This window comes from Gigantopelta aegis, chromosome 7 (assembly GCF_016097555.1).
Source record: "Gigantopelta aegis isolate Gae_Host chromosome 7, Gae_host_genome, whole genome shotgun sequence".
NCBI classification, from domain to species: domain Eukaryota; kingdom Metazoa; phylum Mollusca; class Gastropoda; order Neomphalida; family Peltospiridae; genus Gigantopelta; species Gigantopelta aegis.
In genome coordinates, this window is record NC_054705.1 from 6,008,109 (window position 1) to 6,030,501 (window position 22,393).

Here is a 22,393-nt window from a genome sequence, read left to right on the forward strand (position 1 = left end):
GGTTGTATCCTGCCATATTATAATTTATATATGGTTCAAATCGGTAATGAATAATAAATCACGCACTCGACTAACTCAGTAACTGACGTGCACGTCCTATTATAATTCATCCGTTAGATGCACATGCATACACAGTTAAGTAGATTTTCATTGTTTGTGTGCGTAACAATGAAACCGCTGAGTGACCTTAGTTAAATAATCTGTAATGTACGCGTGCGGTATAAAGATTTGAAAGAGCTGACTTGAACCAACATTTAAAGACACATTCTCACCGCATCATATTATAACATCATTTTACTAACGTCAAATACAAACACATCTATTGTTTAAACAAATAACAAACGTATGTTATCACCATTAATGCTGTTGTCATATGTTAGCCTTTCATACAATATACAGATCTGTTGTGTGTGTGTGTGTGTGTGTGTGTGTGTGTGCGTGTGTGTGTTTTCGTTGTTTTGTTTTGTTTGTTGTTGTTTTTCTTGGTTGTTTTGTTTTTGTTTGTTCCTTTTTTGACGGAGGTATATACATACATACATACATACACACATACATACACACACATATACACAATGTATTGAAGTATTGCGTAACACAAATAGTGGAACAGCACCTTGCTAATTACTAATTAAAATGTGACAAACGCGGATTTAAAAAATAAATAAATCATTAAAAATAATCAAAGAAATTACCCACCCCACAAAAAACCCATCTCCAAAGACAACCATCCAACACGTCATAACGTGGCTTTCTACCAGATAATAATTTGAGGGTATGTAATAAAAACAAATCCATAAGTACCCCTACAAGTTAGGGTTATGGGTTTCAATTGGTTTTTGAAACTGGACTCCATTTTATGTACTTTGACACACTTTAAACACCACTTCTCTTACTGTATAGTATTTCTACAACTCCAGAGGCCCGCCCTCCCAAGTTTGGGAGTTATAATTTTATAATATATTAATTTTTATCTCCCTCCAAACCTCCCCCAAAGTCCCTTGGCATTTCGCTTCATGTCCTTAGTCCTCCCCCTAAATGGATTTTCTGGATCCGCCACTGAACTTATTAAAATGAATCTATAAATTTCCAAGATATTAAGGTACGTATGTGTACCCTTTGTACCCTCTGGCATATAAACCCTGGTATGGGGAAGCAAATAAAAAGGTTACTAACACAAATTTATCGAAACGTTAAATGCTACATGACACCAGTGTCTATACGTGTATTCAGGAATTCTGCAAATTGCGAGAACGATCTAATTTTGCGTAACCTATTTTTTTTTTTCTCGCAAAATTTGGAACACCATTTACTTGGATATAATGGGTTACACAAAAAGGAAATGGGTTACCTGGATTTATTTCTGCGTAACCGATAAATGTGTCACGCAGATTCTCAATTCTCAGAAGCCAGTGTACTATTACCTGGGTGCGTTCATCCACATCGTACACTGTACCCGTTTTATTAAACTGTGCTACTGTACAGTGTTTATTGGCCATCAAACGAGATTTGGTGTAACGCGATGCGGTTGTATACTGACAGAAAGAAGTGAGGAGCACTTAGTATTGAAGACCAACATTAATTCACTTCTGGCGCAGTACAATGTAACTGATGTATCAAATTATCAAATAAAATGATGTAATAATTATGCGGTTGAACGTCAGTAATGTGAAGTTGAATGTCAGTAATGCGAAGTTGAATGTCAGTAATGTGGAGTTGGACGTCAGTAATGTGGAGTTGAACATCAGTAATGTGAAGTTGAACATCAGTAATGTGAAGTTGAACATAGTAATGTGAAGTTGAATGTCAGTAATGTGAAGTTGAACATCAGTAATGTGAAGTTGAACGTCAGTAATGTGAAGTCGAATGTCAGTAAGGCGAAGTTGAATGCCAGTAATGTGCGATTACGTTCTTGACACTACAGACTGTTTTTTATGTGCAGCAGTCACTATTTGCTGTCAGGGTACGCAATTTTAATTTTTTTAAAAAGACCTTAAGTGCTCCTACAAGCTGGTTATGGGTTGGAAATATTCTGAAATTGGTCTATACTGCGTAAAACAACCAGAGAAAGAAATCATCTTGGGGAAATTATGTCTCCAAGTTGAATTCTCAAACATCTGTGAAATCTGTCTGGAACAGAATACGTAAAATCAAGGGAAAGGAATCCAATAATACAGTCCGCCAATTGTCGTGACATTGCCAATGCACTGACTGACTATTTCTTTCATTACTCCTGTCCTGCTTTCAGTACAGAGGCTTTTACACCTGTTCAAACTAAAGCTGAACAGCAGTCAGACTTTATGCCAGAAAATAATTTAAAGGTATGTGACAAAATCAAAACAGATCATAAGTGTCCCTACTAGGTACTTTGACAAACTAAACGGAAGTTCTCTTACTATAACTAGATTGTATCTAAAAAAAAAACCCCAAAACAAAACAAACAAAAACCCACCACAAAAAACCAACAGCCAACTCATTATCTACTACTTTCCAAGATTTTATGATACATAATTTTACCCTCCATACCTCCTGGCAAAAAACCTCGACTGTTACTATTTATGTTATGTATCATTTTGTCCCAACAGTATATTTTGATGAACGTCAAAGTGTCAAAATCCATTTTTAATGCTTGTTCATTCAATTATTCATTCATGTAATCTTTAATTGCAGATATGCGTAAAAACCAGTTTTCCGTCAATATCGAGATGCAATTCAAATTCAAATTGTGACATCACGTGTTAACGTGTGACGTCTCATGTTAACTTGTCATATTAAATTTAGCAATCATATAATTGTATAAAACAGTAATAAATTAAAATGATTTTTTCATGTCATGTAATTCAAGGTATGTTCTTTACATTTCAAAAGAAAAAGAAATGAATATATATTTTTTGTCATCATAAAACTGAGAGACTTCCCCTTTAAAAGCGATTATGTTCAGTAATTAAAAGAGTCGCTTACGCATTACCAGTTTTCTATACCAAACTATGAAAGTCGTCTGAGATGCATTATTCCAAACGCCTACCATCGTGAAACAGAAAAACGCCCTAACTCGATTTAGAAACTAATTTTATAATCAGTGGATGTAACAGATGACTTTACAGTCAGACGAGTCTTAAAGCGACAATCGCTCAACCCTCTCTGATAGCATGGATTATTTATTCCAAAGTGCACGTTTTATAGATGCAGATTCGTCTTCCTACCATACAGCATCGTTTGCCAATGTAAAATACAAACATAATTAGATTAGCTGGGGTCTCGTTTACCGCACCACCCACCCATTCTTATAACATCGTTTAACCAATACAACATACAAATATAATTACGTTCAAAGTTGTAGGCACCACCCTAGGGACACCCCTTCTTAGAACATGAAATTAACTAAAACCAATTAATGGGTTGAAATTTGACATTTCGTCTCCCCTTCCCCAACACCTATGACACTATAACCCGAATTAGGGTTTAAGCCGGACGTCAAAACGTAACAACAATTTGGCGATTTAAATCAGAAAAGCTGAAGCCAAATTTAATCAAAGAGAATTATTTTTATGATAGCTATAGGCCTACACATAAAAACAACACTCGAATTTTAAACTTTTTGGCAAATTGGTAATGATATATATATATATATATATATATATATATATATATATATATATATATATATATATATATATATATATATATATATATTCGCCAAATATCAACTTTAAAAGGAACCACAGTTTAACCCTTGCCGAATACTTACGAATCCATCCGATGTTCTAACGGAAAGGACCGAATATTAACTTAAACCGTACGCTCACTCACCTATCAAGACGGCTCCGCTTATCTCGAATATCGTCGCCAGGATACAGGCGTTTCTCAACGTCAGCACCTTCGCGCCCACCGATGTGCCGAACGAGTTGGCGACGTCGTTGGCGCCGATGCCGAAAGCGAGGACGAACGCGACGATAAAACCGACGATGACGATCCACAGCCATTCGTCGGGAATGAGAGACATTGTGGATTCACTTCGGGTCAAACGGTAGTCTGAAAGGAAAGAAATTCGTAATGAAATAGGAGCTAGCAGGTGCAGCGGTCAGAGAATACCAGAAGTTGCGTTCAGAAAACGACCTGTGATATACCAGTCGTGGTGCACTAGCTGGGATGAGAAATATCCTATCGGACCACTGACGAGGATCGATCCTCTACCAACGGAATCCACACATCAGGCGAGCGCTTTACCACTGGGCTACCTACGTCCCGCCGCCGTATTGATAAAGACATTTAACATTCCTATCTGAGTCACTCAGTGCAGAACACAAGAGGACCACACACAAAACAAATAAATAAATAAATAATAGTAAAAATAAATAAGAAAAATAATTAGTAAAAATAAATAAATGAATGAAAATAAATAAATAAATAAAATTAAATAAATAATTAAATAAATACATGAAAATAACTAACTAACTAAACAAAATAAATAAGAAGAAAATGAAAAAGAATTAAAGAAAATGTTTAAAAAAAATAATAATAAAAAATAAAGAAAATAAAACAATTTTTTCTTTTTTTATTACGTACCGACGTCCTAATACATAAAAATACTATAAAAAGACCACAGCCCTCCAAAGTCAAATAAAATATATACTATTCGCAGACTCAACATCAACAAACAAATCGGCTACATATAGTATACCTCCACACACCGCTACCTTTCTTCAATTAAACTTCACCTGGCGAAATACTAAAGATTAGATGGCAATAATTGTGAGTCACCTCATATAACTTACTTGACAATGCTGGACGCTTTCTACCAATCGACAGAGACACACAGTGATCGTGTCTAAATGTCTACTATACACAAGTGCACGGTTTCGGCAAATTAAACCCCGAACGACAACCAATGAAATGAAAGCATAAATCTTTCCTATCAGAAAATAAACAACGGGTAGCACTGGACGGAGACAGGCGATAATGCCCATTGGACACAATTACGGAGAAATTAGTAAACTTCGTATGAGTGGAGGATTTGGGGGTAGGTGAAACACCCGTACCGGTCCCACACCCCTGCCATATACCGACCCGGCTCAGATTCCGATTCGTGCGTGTGTCAAGAGTGGGGGAGGGGGTCTGGACAATTGCTGATGACGAAACACGTTTTTCCACGTATTTTAAACTTCCATTCACAGCAATATACAACTCAAAGTAGTTGCATGCAGACTCTCCCCTTGACTTCAGAGTATTTTTACATGCCCCTATACCACTAAGGTTCCCCCTTGAGATTCTTGGATCCGCGCCTGCCATTTTCACAAAAATCGTATACCAGCCTGTGAAGCTGAAAACAGATCCTTCCATCGTAAATGTGAACAGAGAAGAAAGGAATGTTGAACAAACCAGTTTACTCTTCCCAGCAGCTTGCTCGCTGTGTGATGATTACAACACTTGGCAGTGTGTGGTAAAGCGTTCGCTTGATGAGGTCGGTCTAGGATCGATCCCCGTCGGTGGACCCATTGGGCTATTTCTCGTCCAACCAGTGCTCCACAACTGGTATATCATGACCGTGGTATGTACTATCCTGTCTGTAGGATGGTGCATATAAAAGACCCCTTGCTGCTAATCGAGAATAGTCGCCCATGAAGTGGTGACAGCGGGATTACTCTCTCAATATCTGTGGTCCTTAACCAGATATCTGAAGCCATATAACCGTAAATAAAATGTGTTGAGTGCGTCGTTAAATAAAACATTTCCTTCCTTCTCTTTCCCAGAAGAGACATCACATTATAACAGTCTTTGGCATATCAGACAACACCCGATAATTAGTTGGAACGGGAAGGATGGGGAGACGATGATAAAGATGATGACGAAGACGATGAAGATGAACATGAAGAGGAGGATGATGATGACGACCGAGAAGAAGAAGAAGAAAAAGAAGAAGACTAGGATAAGACACAATAAACAAAGGACAAAAAGTCATTGCATGATTCTGCGGAAACCCTCACCTCAGTCCGTATGGAACATTTACTATTGAACAACGTTCCTTGTTCACCTTAACGAGGTTGCCTGGCCCTTGTGGGTCTGGCGTCACGAACGAGACATTACTGTATATAATTACTGTGTCCAAGGGCCTCGGCGGGCTAGAGATATTTTAGAGGTACTTTATATGCACCTCCCTAACGACACAACGACAAATATGACGGTCTTTAATAGTGTACATACAAAAGAAATCCAAATGTTGATACCAATTGTGGGATGAGGGGTTGGGGAGGGATGTAGTGAGCTCCCTCTGAAGACTACGTGTCAGAACTATCAAACGTTTGACATCCAATAGCCAATGGTTTATTAATGTATTCCGATGGCTTAACTGTAATGGGTGTATACTACCAAATCAAATCCCATATTTGACTAAAACTCCTATATCTGCAGCGTATCAATCGATATAAACGCCACGAATACAAATACTACACCGCCCCCCCCCCCCCCCCCCCCCCAGTAAACTGAATCGGAAACAAATTGGGGGTCAAGCTGCTCATTTCTGAAATAACGGGTCTAGATCCGCACAACATGTTTTAGGCAAAAGGCTACTTGACCCAGTGGCACTAGATGAAATAAAATTGCATACATTTTTTGCCCAGATGACTTTTTTTCCCCCACATCCAACACACTCACATTTATCTAAAGTTGAGTGCACCTCGAACTTTGACCAAGCCGTAAGTTATTTGGTTTAGTACTACCTATTAGTAGAACAACACAGGATGGAACGGGGAATAATACAATCTGTCCAGTGAATGATATTTGACATTACAATCGGATGCAATATTATTACCATTTCATTTTCCCGTTTGTTATTGCTAACCAAGAATCTATTACGCCTAAACACTTATCTATGATCTATTTGTTCAGGACAATTAAGTAAGAAACAATGAAGCAGACAGACAAATAAAGAGAAAGAAAGAAAAATAAACATTAACCATATCATGGCTCGAAAATGGACAGAAGAATTCTTTCTCATAATTTCGCATGCTGCTATTGCTTTTCATTAAAAAAAAACCCAAAACAACAACTAAAAAACCCCCAAAACAACAACTAAAAAACCCCCAAAACAACAACTAAAAAAACCCCAAAACAACAACTAAAAAACCCCCAAAACAACAACTAAAAAACCCCCAAAACAACAACTAAAAAAACCCCAAAACAACAACTAAAAAACCCCCAAAACAACAACTAAAAAAAACCCCAAAACATTCTACAACTATTTGGGTTCAGAGAGAGAGAGAGAGAGAGAGAGAGAGAGAGAGAGAGAGAGAGAGAGAGAGAGAGAGAGAGAGAGAGAGAAAGAGAGAGAGAGAGAGATAGAGAGAGAGAGAGAGAGAGATATAGATATGTTTACTTTAACTTGACATAAATTAGATTTAAACTACTTAAAGACCGTTTATAACAGTGCATGCGAAAACCGTTTCTTTCAAATATTCCAGATGACACTAATGTCACCGACAATACACAATTGTGTTTTTTGTTTAAGATTTTGGGTGTCTTGTCATATTCAGTGCGCAGTAGGCCTAGTTTAGACTGATGACCTGTTGAACGCATTTTGAGGAAAACAATCGGAAGTTTATATCCATGGTCAAGCAGTAACCATATTGGATTACGTCTTGTCACAACAGGACAAGCTTGTTTGTGCACGTGACTTCTCGGAGCAGACGACTGACACGCCGACACGCGATTCCATGTGAAAGTTACTTCTCTGTTGTCTCAGTGGTGGGATTTATGACGTCACACATTAGCTTTCGTTTCAGGTACGATGGCTCGTAGGATCGAATGATATCGGTGGAATTTTAAATTTTGTAATAGATACTCTTCAAAAAAAAAAAAAAAAAAAGTAGGGGAACCTGAAATATTAATGTTAATATCAACTATTAGACCGAACATACGTTTTGACCACATACATCCTATTAAAGAACGTTCAGGTCTGTTTATCAACACACCGAAACACATTTCATAGTTTGCACATGCATCACGCAGTTGTCCCGTACACGTGCGTGGGGTGTCATTATCTATTTTCACAATTTTTAGGAAGGTCAATTAATCACTGTGGAACATTATTTCTGTCAATCTTTTTCATTCTGTTGATCATACAGTTGCTATTGTTTTGTTTTTAGTCATTTTTATTGTTTGAATTTGCGATTTACTGATAAAAAAACCCGTCCACTTTCAAATTTCACTTCTGACCCCAATCGTTCTTCAAGATCTTTGGTGGTCATAAAACCTACTGTGATATTGAACTACCGGTTGTAATGTTTGCCCACTTAATTCACAATTATCACATAGCCATTCCCCACAGCTAATATACTTTACAATTTTGGCAATTGTAAATTCTTATTGGAGTTCCCCTACTTTTTTTGAAGAGTATATATTATTTTGTTATCGTTTTCTTTTGTTTCGTTTTTTTTTTTTTTTTTGGGGGGGGGGGGGTTTATTTAGTTTTTTGGGTTTGTTTGTTGTTGTTGGTTTTTTTTAGGGGGGGGCTTATTATTATTTTTTATTTTTTTTTAAATTTATTATTATTATTTTTTTTTTTTGGGGGGGTCTCGTTTCTGTCCAAATATGTTACAGTACAATATAACATAATCATATAATGAACTATTTTTAACAAGCGCCCAACCAGAGCTAAAATGTACCTCGCTGACATGACAAATCAACGTCAGTGGAAAAGTGCTTGCGTCATAGGATTCAACCACCTCCGTGGACCCATTCTCTGATCTTTAAAATACTTTGTTTTCTGTCCCAACCAGTACACCACGACTCGTAAACCAAAATCCGTGGTATGTGCTGTGGGAAAGTGCATATAAAAGACCCCTTTCTGCTAATGAAATAAATGAAGAGGGTTTCCTCTGAACACTACGAGTTAAGAGTTACCAAATGTTTGACATCCAATAGCTGATGACTACTAAATCAATTTGCTCTAGTGGTGTCGTTAAACAAAAACCGTTTTGAGAAGTAGACGAAGTTCAGTGTCCTGATACATGGAGATAAAGTTAGTTGGTTTCGCACGCCTTACACGGTCAGTATTAGTTTCTGTTCCACACCCAAGACCATCAGTGGTTGACAATATCTGTTTGTTCGAATAAAGAGGAGATTATATGTGTCACAGATACTTTGCACCTTGCCCCAGATCTAACGATTTAGGTCATGTATACATTACCGTCAGAAATTGGAGATGTTTTGCCTTTAAAGTATACATGTATTCGAAAAGGGGTTAAGTACAACACAATATCAACAATTAGAGGTATAGTAAAAAAAAAAAAAAAAAAAAAAAAAAGTTTTTTTACGACACCACTGGAGCACATTGATTAATTAATCATCGGCTATTGGATGTTAAACATTTGGCAATTCTGACTCACAAGAGGAAACCCGCTACATTTTTCCTAATGCAGCAAGGGATCTTTTATATGCAATTTCCCAAAAGATAGGTAAGCACATACCACGGCCTTTGTCCAGTTGTGGTGAACTGTTTGGAACAAGAAAAAAGAACGATCATCCGAATGGATTAGAGGTATAGTAATTACATATGTACTTTGTTGATCTGATGCCTGCGTGAGCACTCCAAAACGTTTTTTCAAGGAAGTCCATATTAGTAGATATTAAGCACGGGGAAAAGAGAGAGAGAGATAGAGGAAGGAAGGAAGGAAATGTTTTATTTAACGACGCACTCAGCACATTTTATTTACGGTTATATGGCGTCAGACATATGGTTAAGCACCATACAGATATATATAGAGAGGAAACCCGCTATCGCCACTTCATGGGCTACTCTTTTCGATTAGCAGCAAGGGATCTTTTTTATGCACCATCCCACAAACAGGATACTACATACCACGGTCTTTGTTACACCAGTCGTGGTGCACTGGCTGGAACGAGAAATAGTCTAATGAGGCCACCGACGGGGATCGATCCTAAACCGACCGCGCATCAAGCGAGCGCTTTGCCACTGGGCTACGTCTCCCCACCCACCCAACAAAAAAAACAACAAAAAAATAGGGAGAGAGAAAAAGTCCCCTTCAAAAACCAACAACAAAAATAACAAACTAATAATGATAAAAAAATAAAATCATATTTTTCTTTTCTTAAAAAAAAAGAAGAAAAAAGACAGAAATACAGGTGTTAGGAATCGCTTGGAGTTGATTCAATCAATCAACTTTTGATTGCATGATCGGGTAAAATGATACGAACATAAGAAGAATTAGAATTGAAACCAGCATGCTCCAACACTCATGTTGACAGGCATCGCCGCATGGACCTTACAAATCTCTCATTTTACCTTTGATAACCTTTTTTTCTTTCTCAAGTAATGGAAATAAAAAGCAACCTCAATATAGGTACATCGATTCCATTACCTAAACTGTACACTTATTTCCGCACACAATAGAATACGGATTGTTTATGATCGATCATTAATCATATCAACACAGCCAAACTGAATTGTCGTTAAAGTCAATCATTGGAACATCATTAACATTTAATACATGCATGCTATATGGTGGCGAAACAGTTCCCCACCACACTAACCTGTTAACCGAGTTAATAATTCAACAACTGGTGTAACAATGGCAGTGGTATGTACTATCCTGTCTGTGGGATGGTGCATATAAAATATCCCTTGCTGCTAATCAAAAAGACTAGCCCATGAAGTGGCGACAACGGGTTTCCTCTCTCAAAATCTGTGCGGTCCTTAACCATATGTCTGACGACATATAACCGTAAATACAATGTGTTGAGAGCGTCGTTAAATAAAACATTTTCTTAATGGTTAATAATTCGCAGCGATTCACACTCCTTAATTAAAAAATAAAATGGCTTTATACAGGCACACGAACAGAACGGTTTTCAGTACACCACTCAACTCGGAAGGACACTCTATAGTTATTTGTGTTTAGCAGTTTATTAACGTCAAAGTCGTCCTGCTCCAAAGCTGCAGATACAGGTAAATGTTGTCATATAGTCCGCTACATTTTTCCATTAACAGCAGAGAACCTTTTATATGCACCATCCCAAAGAAAGAATAGCACATACCACGGCCTTTGATATACCAGTCGTGATGCATTGGCTGGAGCGAGAAATGACCCATAGACCCACCGATGGGGATCGATCCCAGACAGACCGCGCAACAAGCAAACGTTTAATTACCAGTGGGTTACGTTCCGGTCACCATAGCTGAGAAGTGCACATGGGAGACGTCATAGTGCTAAACCTAACAATGTCTCCACTTAACAAACCCTACCTTAGAATTTCTACGGTTGACCTTAAAACGTGTTTCGTGGCATCGCCCTTCAAAGTTTTGTGTACTGAATACATTTATTACGGTTGTGTTCCTGCATGAATGTATTTCAATTAGTGTGTCAGTATCCTTGAACTGGATCACAACCACTAAGTAGTACTAAATGAATTACGATAATGGTATACCCGGATAGAAATATTTCAATTTAATTAATGAGTAACTCTCTTTGAATGTTTAACATCCAATAGCCGATGATTAATAAATCAATGTGCTCTGGTGGTGTCACTAAACAAAAGCAATATTTCTCCTGAGTCTTCAATCCTACGACGCAAGCTCCTTACGTAAAGCGCTTGCGTGACGTGCTTGCGATGTAGGATCGAACCACGTGAGTGGATCCATTCTCTGGTTGGGTTTTTCGCCGTCCCGACTGTGCCCCAAGTCTGGTTTAATCGTGGTATGTGTGATAGTACATATAAAAGATCCCTTACTACTAATAAAAATTAATTTAGCGGGTTTCCCGTCTAAGACTATATGTCAAAATTATCAAATGTTTGACATACAATAGCTGATGGTTAATAAATCAATGCGCTCTAGTAATGTCGTTGAACAAAACAAACTAATTCTCGTCTGTGGTACATATTCGACAAGCATTGGAAATGGCCCAAACAACAGACTAAGAGCAACAGATTGCTTCTATCTACCACTTGCAACTAGCCAGGTTATTTCGTCATTCACAACATTACTGTGGTAAGGCTATATAGTACACGTAACATACGTCAGTACTATATAGAATAACATACGTCAGTACTGTATAGAATAACATACGTCAGTGATGTATAGAATATCATACGTCAGTACTGTATAGAATAACATACGTCAGTGCTGTATAGAATATCATACGTCAGTGCTGTATAGAATATCATACGTCAGTGCTGTATAGAATATCATACGTCAGTGCTGTATAGAATATCATACGTCAGTACTGTATAGAATAACATACGTCAGTGCTGTATAGAATATCATACGTCAGTACTGTATAGAATAACATACGTCAGTGCTGTATAGAATATCATACGTCAGTACTGTATAGAATATCATACGTCAGTGTTGTATAGAATATCATACGTCAGTGCTGTATAGAATAACATACGTCAGTACTGTATAGAATAACATACGTCAGTACTGTATAGAATATCTCACACGCAGCCGATACGACACGCATCACTGATCATCATTATTACTATTATTATCATACTCAATAAGTAATTCAATAAGCCATTTTTGTACCAAGGATAAAGGAAGTAAAGTTTGTTTTATTAACGACGCCACTGGAGCACATTGATTTTTTATCTTATCATCGGCTATTGGACGTCAAACATATGGTCATTCTGACAGTTTTTTAGAGGAAACCCGCTGTCGCCACATAGGCTACTCTTTTACGACAGGCAGCAAGGGATCTTTTATTTGGGCTTCCCACAGGCAGGATAGCACAAACCATGGCCTTTGTTGAACCGGTTATGGATCACTGGTCGGTGCACGTGGTTTACACCTACCCATTGAAGGGTTTGGAGTCAGTATCTGGATTGAAAATCCCATGCCTCGACTGGGATCCGAACCCAGTACCTTCCAGCCTATAGACCGATGACCTAACCACGACGCCACCGAGGCCTGTACAAGGATAAAAAAAGTCGCGTATCTAGAAGGGTGCGACCGGCTTCGGTGGTGTCGTGGCTAAGCCATCGGACATAGGGCTAGTAGGTAAAAACAAAAGCCCCTACAAAAACTAAAAACAGAAAAACAACAAAACAAAATAACCCCTCTAACCCCCCCCCCCCCCAAAAAAAAAAAAAAAAAAAAAAAAAAAAAAAAAAAAAAAAAACCCAAAATAGAAAATAAAATAAAACACGCAACATAACACACAAAACAAACCCACCCAACGAATGGACATAATCAGCACTTGTTGTCTTATCTCGACACGTCAGAGCCACCACGACACGAAACTGCTGTCCATACCAGTGGAATATGTTATTTACGTTCTTACTGATGTTACACTCAGACAAACGAATACCATATATAATATACAGCATACGTATCACTAAACCGGCCTCGGTGGCGTCGTGGCAGGCCATCGGTCTACAGGCTGGTAGGTACTGGGTTCGGATCCCAGTCGAGGCATGGGATTTTTAATCCAGATACCGACTCCAAACCCTGAGTGAGTGCTCCGCAAGGCTCAATGGGTAGGTGTAAACCACTTGCACCGACCAGTGATCCATAACTGGTTCAACAAAGGCCATGGTTTGTGCTATCCTGCCTGTGGGAAGCGCAGATAAAAGATCCCTTGCTGCCTGTCGTAAAAAAGAGTAGCCTATGTGGCGACAGCGGGTTTCCTCTAAAAACAGTGTCAGAATGACCATATGTTTGACGTCCAATAGCCGATGATAAGATTAAAAATCAATGTGCTCTAGTAGCGTCGTTAAATAAAACAAACTTTACTTTACTTTACGTATCACTAAAGAGTTTAATGTCCGGCTTCGTGTTACATGGACTTAGGCCTACATACCAAGACCTATAAAATATACATCTATTGAAGTTCTAATTCAACTGTTTCTCAAGCGTGCAATTGCGAAATCTCATATTTAACGCTCCAGCACAAAGAAAAGATTTTTTTTCTTCAAAAAATTAAAAAAAGAAAGAAAAACAACGAAGCCAGTCCGTCCAGGCCATTCACAAACGAACTCTCTGCCACACTCACTCACCCGTGTCTTCAGCTTAGAGAAGAGACGTTTAAACACCATTAAAGGGACAAACCCTAGTTTTTAAACACTAAGCCATTTTTCTCCCCCACCTACACCATTGTTTTAACCCGTAAAAATGGACACCTTAAGTTTTATTAATTTACAAACATGTAACACATTTGAATACAACAGAGTGAAACACGAGTCTGTGACGTTGAAATACCCTTAAAAATAGACTAAAACGCGACTCCATAATCGTTACTTCTCAGAGGCACGTGTGTTTTTAAAAATATGATCAATGCATTTTGTGGTATTAGAAACTACAGGATAACCAGAAACACTTCGGTTCTACGGAATTGAATAATCTAAACAATAAAATATAAGTAATGTTTGATTTCATTAATCATAAACGGCTTTAATAGTGAAATACGTATATGCCTTAAGAGTCCCTTTAAATAAAAACTACAAAATATCGGGGGGGGGGGGGGGAGGAGAGGGATAGGCTTCATAGCTGCTGTATGTGGTTACCATATTAGATAAGAAAAGAATCAGGGGCGGGTATAGAGGAGGGGTGGTCTTTGTTTGGCGGTGTATATAATAATAAAACATATTTCACCTTACTAACATTCATAACTATTGTATGTGATATAAGATAATAGAGAAATCTGGAGCGGATACAGAGGATGGGCGACCCTGTATTGGTCCCACCTTTTGGCGACACATTCACCTTACATAGTATATTATCCTTGTACTCAAAAGTACCGCGCGCACTCACACACATACACACATGTACATACACACACGTACACACACATATGTACACACACGCACACGTACACACACATATGTACATACACGTACACACACACGTACACACACACGTACACAGACACATACACACATGTACACAGACACATACACACATGTACACACACACACACATACCCGACCGTGTCATGGCTTCTCGTTTCTAGACTATGCTCCAGACCGGTCATGGTAAGTGAACTGCTGTTCAAGACGTGTCAAAGTGCATGGACTGTAGTGTCTAATTTTAAAGCGTGTCAAACCCAGATCAACCATGTAGTGGCACTTGTGATGCGTCTTTGTTACCTACCCTCAAATTAAGTTCTGGCAGAAGTCAGACAGATGAATGCATAATACTATTAATAGCCAATCCTGAGTTATTTTTGACCGACAATAAATACTGCTTAAAACAGAACAGCATTATTATGCTCAGGCCGTTACACAACGACATTATGTCACATATGACGAACATGGTGCATAAGCTGTAGTGACAAGATAGGGTTTACAGGAGACAATAGTATAATACAAATGGAATACAGTAATAACGACAGTAGTATAATACAAATGCAATAAAATAATAATAGATATCAGATATCTAAACCTGAAAGCAAGATATTTTCCCTCCCTAATCAGGGTTTCTGCCAGAGGGCGCCATATCCCATTTCGTTTGGTTTGATGTTTTGGCGCCATATCCCCCTTTTTGTTTTTAGTTAAAGGGACACACCCTAGTTACGTTTATTTGTTAACCATTACGGCGTTGTTTTTCGCTATTAAACCCAATTTTTCACAAATAAAATTGCACTTTACTTACATTTTATTATTTAGAATACACATTTCCATTCACCTGAAGTGCTTTTTGGTAATCCTGATGTTTGTAAAACCACGAAATGCATTTTTTGCATTTTTTCACAAAACGTGTTGTCGAGAAAAAACCGTTAAGCAAGCGAGGTCCAATCTATTTTTAATGTCACAGACGTTGGTATATCACGTGACCGTTATCATTTTGGTTCGGTTTGTTTTCTCGTGCACGGTTCGCGCAATCAACATCCGATTTGTTGTTGTTCATTTGTGAGATTTTTCTTAACAATAAAGTTCAGACAAGTAAGTGTCTCAATACAAAACGTTACAAACCCTTAAAACTAATAATTTTGCTAAGTCTTACGATATCTGGATAGGGGATACAACCAGGACAGAACAGTTGGAACATGTCCAGAAGAGGTGAAACGAGGAGAGGTGAAACGAACGCACCCCAAGTCTGTGAAATTTGTCGTGACGTAGGCATTGTTGTGCTTCTACCGGTGACATCAGAATACTAACTTTCAAAATTATTTCAAGCAATTGGGACATGGGGATTCCCATGGTATTTATCGATATAAAACCTGCTTTTTCACTCCATTTGATAAAAACGTGATCTAAGTGTGTTACAGGTTTGTAGATTAACCAAATTATAATTTATTTTCGCTGGATGGAACTAGGGTGTGCGGCTTTAATCTTTTGACAAAATTATTTACTCTTATCATTACAATATGATTTTCTTAACCCTAATCCTAAACTTAACCCATTTGCTTTCTGAGAGAGCGCCCCCCACCCCCACCCCCACCCCCCACCCCCTACACACACACCCCGGTTGACTGTGGTTGCATTCAATTCCATAGCGCCATAACCAAACATTTATTTCTGGCAGAAACAGTGCTAATGGTAGTACTAAACCAAATAACTTCCGGCTGGGTCAATATTCGAGGTGCACCGAACTTTTCATAGAGAAGTGAACACCACAAGTCCTGTGATTGGTTATAAATGTGAGTGTGTTGGTTGTAAAAAATAATAGTTTCATCTGGGTAAAAAAAAAGTGCAATTTTATTTCATCTAGTACCAATGTGTCAAGTAGCCTTGTGCTTGAAACATGTATGGGGTACCTGTAAAAAAAAGTACTCGAATTTTGTGCGAAACTAGGGTAGTCATAGACGCTACCCGTTATCTCAGAAACGAGCAGCTTGACCCCCATTTTTTTCTGATTCACTTTAAGTGTAAGGGGTGGTAGTATTTATATCCGTGGCGTTTATGTCGGTTGATACGTTGCAGGTAGGAGTTTTAGCCACATATGTTACTATTGTCGTCTATGGGATTTGATTTGGTAGTATACACCCTATAGTTACAAATGGTTGCGTCCTTCGGTGCTAAAATATACGTGCGCAAAACGAGTTGTTCGTTAATTTTGATTGTGGTACATTAGTTCTTGGTAAGCGGAATGGATCGAACACCGTCTAGATACAACGATTTGCTTAGACAACGCTAACAATGTGCACATTTGTATATATTAGACGAGCGATTCTCACTTCAAAACACGGCAACATGTTGGTTTTATTTGGTCAATATAGCCGTAAATAAAATGTGTTGAGTGCGTCGTTAAATAAACCATTTTCTTCCTTCCTTTTTATTTGGTCACGATCTTTAATTTGGTGATGTGTATTGATTTGCTCACATGTGTAGGTGTTGTCACGTGTTGATTTTTTTTAGGGGGGGGGGGGTAAATCGCGTGTTTTGATTTTGTAACATCATGTTTAGACTGGATCATGTGCATTTATTTGATCACGTGTTTTGATTTAGTGACGAGTTAATTTGATCACGTGTTTTGATTTGGCTATGTGGTTCGATGGTTTGGTTTGGCTATGTGGTTCGATGGTTTGGTTTGGCTACGTGTTTTGATGTTTTGGTTTGGCTACGTGATTTGATGTTTTGGTTTGATTACGTGTTTTCTATTTGACAACTTCTTTTGATTTGCTTATGTTTGGTTTGTAAACATGCGAGAGAGAGAGAGAGAGAGAGAGAGAGAGAGAGAGAGAGAGAGAGAGAGAGAGAGAGAGAGACGGGGGGGGGGGGGGGGGTTCTTCCTGTGATAAACATAACATTACTACACGTCAGTCAGGGACGGCATTGGAATGGAAAACGTGTTCCAAATTCAGGGGACAATACTTCAAGATTGTTCCCTTCATTTTCACCTAGGTAACCGATTCTTTGGTTATCCTATTTATATTTGCCCAGCGCGGGGGGTGGGGGCTATAGGTGGTGGTGTTGTAGATTGGGTAGAGCGATGTTTTTTGGAGGGGCGCAGGGTCATGCTCCCATCGGAAAATAAATTAAAAACAAGACAATTCACTTGCGCCCGAATGCAACTAGTCAAATTTCAAAGCATTTTAAATCATCAACTATAGATTAGGGACACTTACAATCTGTTTTGTTTTTATCATGGCAGGAATCCTGTCGTATTTTTACATGAACAATGGTTGTTCAAAAAGGAAGTTTGACACCCAGTAGCCGATGTATCTTTCGTGCTGGGGTGTTGGTCAACATTCATTCTTTCATTCCAAAATTGGATTAAAGTTAACACTCTTATCGGGGCTTGAAATAAGAAGCAAAATATGGCCCAACTACTAACATGTATTTTAAAGCATTAAAATACAACCGAAACACGATACAATCGTATATAAATTAGTCTCTTGAAAAACGGCGGTTTTTTGAGAGGGTAATTTTAGCAGGTAGGTATTTAAAAAAAAATGGACAGTTTTTCTTTTCTGCCTCTAGTCCGAGTCCTGTATTATTATTATAGTTACTTTTATATACATTTATCTCAGTCGCTCGAGGTGCTTGCGTCGCAGGATCGAACCACCTCGGTGGATCCATTCAGCTGATTGGTTTTTTTCTCTCGTTCCAACCAGTGCAACACAACTGGACAACGGCCGTGGTATGTGCTCTCATGTCTATTGGTAAGTGCATATAAAAGATCCCTTGCTGCATTAGGAAAATGTGGCGGATTTCCTCTGATGACTACGAGTCAGAATTACCGAATGTTTGACAACCAATAGCCGATGATTAATTAATCAATGTGCTCCAGTAGTGTCGTTAAGCAAAACAAAATGTTTATATACATTTATATTATTGGGTTCGGATCCCAGTCGAGGCATGGGATTTTTAATCCAGATACCGACTCCAAGCCCTGAGAGTGCTCCGCAAGGCTCAATGGGTAGGTGTAAACCACTTGCACCGACCAGTGTTCCATAACTGGTTCAACAAAGGCTATCCTGCCTTTGGGAAGCGCAAATAAAAGATCCCTTGCTGTCTATCGTAAAAGAGTAGCATATGTGGCGACAGCGGGTTTCCTCTAAAAACAGTGTCAGAATGACCATATGTTTGACGTCCAATAGCCGATGATAGATAAAAAATCAATGTGCTCTAGTGGCGTCGTTAAGTAAAATAAACTTTTCATACGCCTGGCTGGGTAGCAAACGATCAGGCTTAATGTCTCACTTTCAGTGAGGGTATCGTAAATCGACACGTGAATCAATTATACTTACGCCGCTGCACCCAGTTAGCAGGGCTATTTTATACACATGCCCTAATAAAGATATCATTATTTCGGTGTACTACTGACACGTACCAAACGGTAGCAATAAAGACTGAGTGAGACTTGGGACTGGGGACATTGGCCCTAGTTGCGTCATCACTGCACACATAATAATGTGCAAGTGCAACCTCATGAATATTAATGAAAAATTCTTTGTCATGTCCGTGCAACAGATCACAAGAAAGGCCACTTTTCAAGTTTTGCATCATCTTAAAGTTGTTGGGGTTTTTTTGGGGTTTTTTTTTATATAACAACACCACTAGGGCACATTGATTAATTAATCATAGGCTTTTTGGATGTCAAACATTTGATAATTCTGACATGTAGTCTTAGAGAGGAAACTCGATACGTTATTCCTAATACAACAAGGGATATTTTATATGCACTTTCCCACAGACAGGAAACCACACACCACGGCATGTATGGTGCACTGGTTGGAACGAGAAAAAAAACCCCAATCAGTTTAATGGACCGAAGTGGTTCGATCCTGAGTCTCATCTTAAAGTGACAGATCCTAGTTTTTAAACACTACGAAGCATGTTTTACTATTAGATCCCTTTTTGATCATTTAAATTAGATTACATTAACATTTTATTATTTAGAATATCAACTTTCGTACATCTGAAATGTTTCGGGTCATCCTGTTGTTTTTAATACCTTGAAATCCATTTTTCATAATTCTAAAAACGCACATAACTCTGAGAAGTAATGGTTATCAAGTTAAGCTTAAATATTTTTATTTTTAGATAGTTTTTGACCGTTTAAACATCACAGACTTTAGTTTCACTCTATTATAACAATATTCAGATTTATTATAGGTTTGTAGATTAATCGAACTTAAGATTACATTTTCACCGACTGAAACTAGGGTCTGTCCCTTTAATAGGTCACTTATGCATCATCTTAAAGAGACGGACCCTAGTTTCTAAACACTACGAAAACTGACGCATCACCGCAGTGTGTGGTGTTCGGGGCTTCAAATGATCTCCATCTGTCACAATTATTATAGGCCTAAAATGTTAAAGTTTGTTTTGTTTAACGGCACCACTAGAGCACATTGATTAATTAATCATTGGCTATTGGAAGTCATTGTCAAACATATTTTGATAATTCCGACAGTCTATGATGAAACCCGATAATTAGCTACCAATGTATCAATGCTCTTTATCCAGGATAGGGGTCAATGGTTAGTGGGTAAGAAGAGAAGACGTGTACAAAATCTCACCACTCGGACACCGTTCCTACTAATTTAAATAGGAAACTAGGCCTACGCGCCTACACACCTACCGCTCAGATAGGACACGTATTAAAATAAATAAATAAATAAATAAAATACATAAATAAAAAAGATAAAAATAGAAAATAATAATAAAATTTTAAAAATAAAAATCACCGCCCCCTCAAAATAAAAACAAATTTAAAAAACAAAATAAACAGCAACAGCAGTGGCCTAATTCACTGAACTCTCAATTTTAGGATCTCGCAGTGCAATGCTAAAAGACTTTCAAAGATGATGCTTTGTTGTCTAGCAGAGCCAAACAGACATTTGAGAATTAGGCCCAAAACAAAGCAAAACCAAAAGAAACATTACACCAGGCCCCCACCAAAATCAAAATAAAATGTATACACACATGTATACTTAAATTAAAATAATATTAAATGAACATTTCTAGTAGAAATTAATTATTGGATTTTTTAGCCATCAGAAGATGCCATCAACGTGTGGGGGGGGGGGGGGGGGGAGGGAGTGGCTTAATTTAGAAAGTGGAAAAGTGGGCAGTGAAGGGAGGACGCAGGAAATGTTTTCGTTAGTTGACCAATGACAAATCGCCACATGGACCAACTCTGAAAAAGACACTTCGATGGAAACTATATAAACAAACTGTTAAAATAGAGGGGCATTTTAATTTTAATTTGGTACGCGGTGGCAGATCTCAACCCCCCCCCCCCAATTCCTGCCCTCCACACCCACACCCGCTCGCTTCCAAAATTACATTAATCAGTGGCGTAGGAAGCGTATGTGTGTGTGTGTGGGGGGGGGGGGGGGGACTTTTTAGCATTTATACATGTATTTATATATGTGTGTACTTCCCCCACCTTTTTTTGGCACCTTTCTACGTCCGTGTTAATTATTTATAAACATTTCAAACACAATACAAATAGCATACTACATGTACGATTAACTCTATATTCCACAAGAGTTAATTAATTTAACTCTATATTCCACAAGAGACAATTAATTTAGTTCTACATTCTACAATAGTTAATTAATTCAATTATAAATTGATAACAAACAACTGAATATGGTGTGTGAACGTAAAACATCAACCACGTGGCCGGACCTATTTCCGTTCCGACTTGTTTTCCGACGGCCAAGCGAATCAGCCACTTCACTCGTGGGTTGCGCGAAAACACTCATGCCGTGGCGAACTCGATCAACTTGGCCGCTACCGGCAACATAACGAAAAGCGCTTTGTACACAGTCAAATGTTTCTATTCACATCGAAGAATCCTTAGCGGTTATGACTGAAAAAAATAGCCACAATCGTCGAGGAAGGTTTGATCTACGTATGGGAATAATAAAAAAGATCACAAAATGCTTACTTACCATATTTTAGGAAAATAAATTCCTGATCGCGATGTTCCACACTATTCCAAATACACGTGAAGATTTGCGCGTGCGCATTTGAGGGGAAAGAACGTTTTCTCTCCGTTGTAGGTATCGACCGGCGATGCTGTGTATAGGCCTATACGTTTACTGACTGGATACTAACGGAATCGTCTGCTAGGCAGAACTGGGTTCATTTTCTAAACAGGGCTGTAACTATTACTGTTCGTAAGAGGAGCGTGGGTGGCGGACGCACCCGGCCTACATTATAAACGTTTTCCTGAATGCATTTGTGTAACACTGCCTTTAACAACCACATTTATAGCCTAAAAGACATTTTGACCGCAGAAAGCTGGTGAAACTGGGGGAAGGGTGGGGGAGAATTCTTCATTTTTGAGGGAGGCATACTTAATTAAGGCAAATACACAATGGCTAAAGTACAGAAGATTTGGGGGGGGGGGGGGGGGGAGAGAGAGGGGGTCGCTTTTTAGGAAGGACGCCCCCATGCCCCCTCGGTTATATTTGGAGGCCGGGTGGCAATCACACTGTTAAGAAAGCCAGGCGCGTTTGCAGGAATTTTAGCAAGGGGG

At 38.5% G+C, this 22,393-nt stretch overlaps 1 protein-coding gene across 1 annotated transcript in view; it reads right to left on the reverse strand.

Moving 5' to 3' along the window:
* LOC121377600 (sodium-dependent phosphate transporter 1-B-like) overlaps window positions 1-21,862 on the reverse strand; it is a 46,044-nt gene extending 24,182 nt beyond the window's left edge. Inside the window, exons 1-2 of the mRNA XM_041505661.1 lie at window positions 21,804-21,862; window positions 3,808-4,029 (exon numbers count right to left, since the gene is read on the reverse strand). Coding sequence (XP_041361595.1) covers window positions 3,808-4,000 — 193 coding nt within the window. The 5' untranslated portion in view covers window positions 4,001-4,029; window positions 21,804-21,862. The remainder of the gene's footprint in view (window positions 1-3,807; window positions 4,030-21,803) is intronic.
* Between the last annotated feature and the right edge of the window lie 531 nt (window positions 21,863-22,393).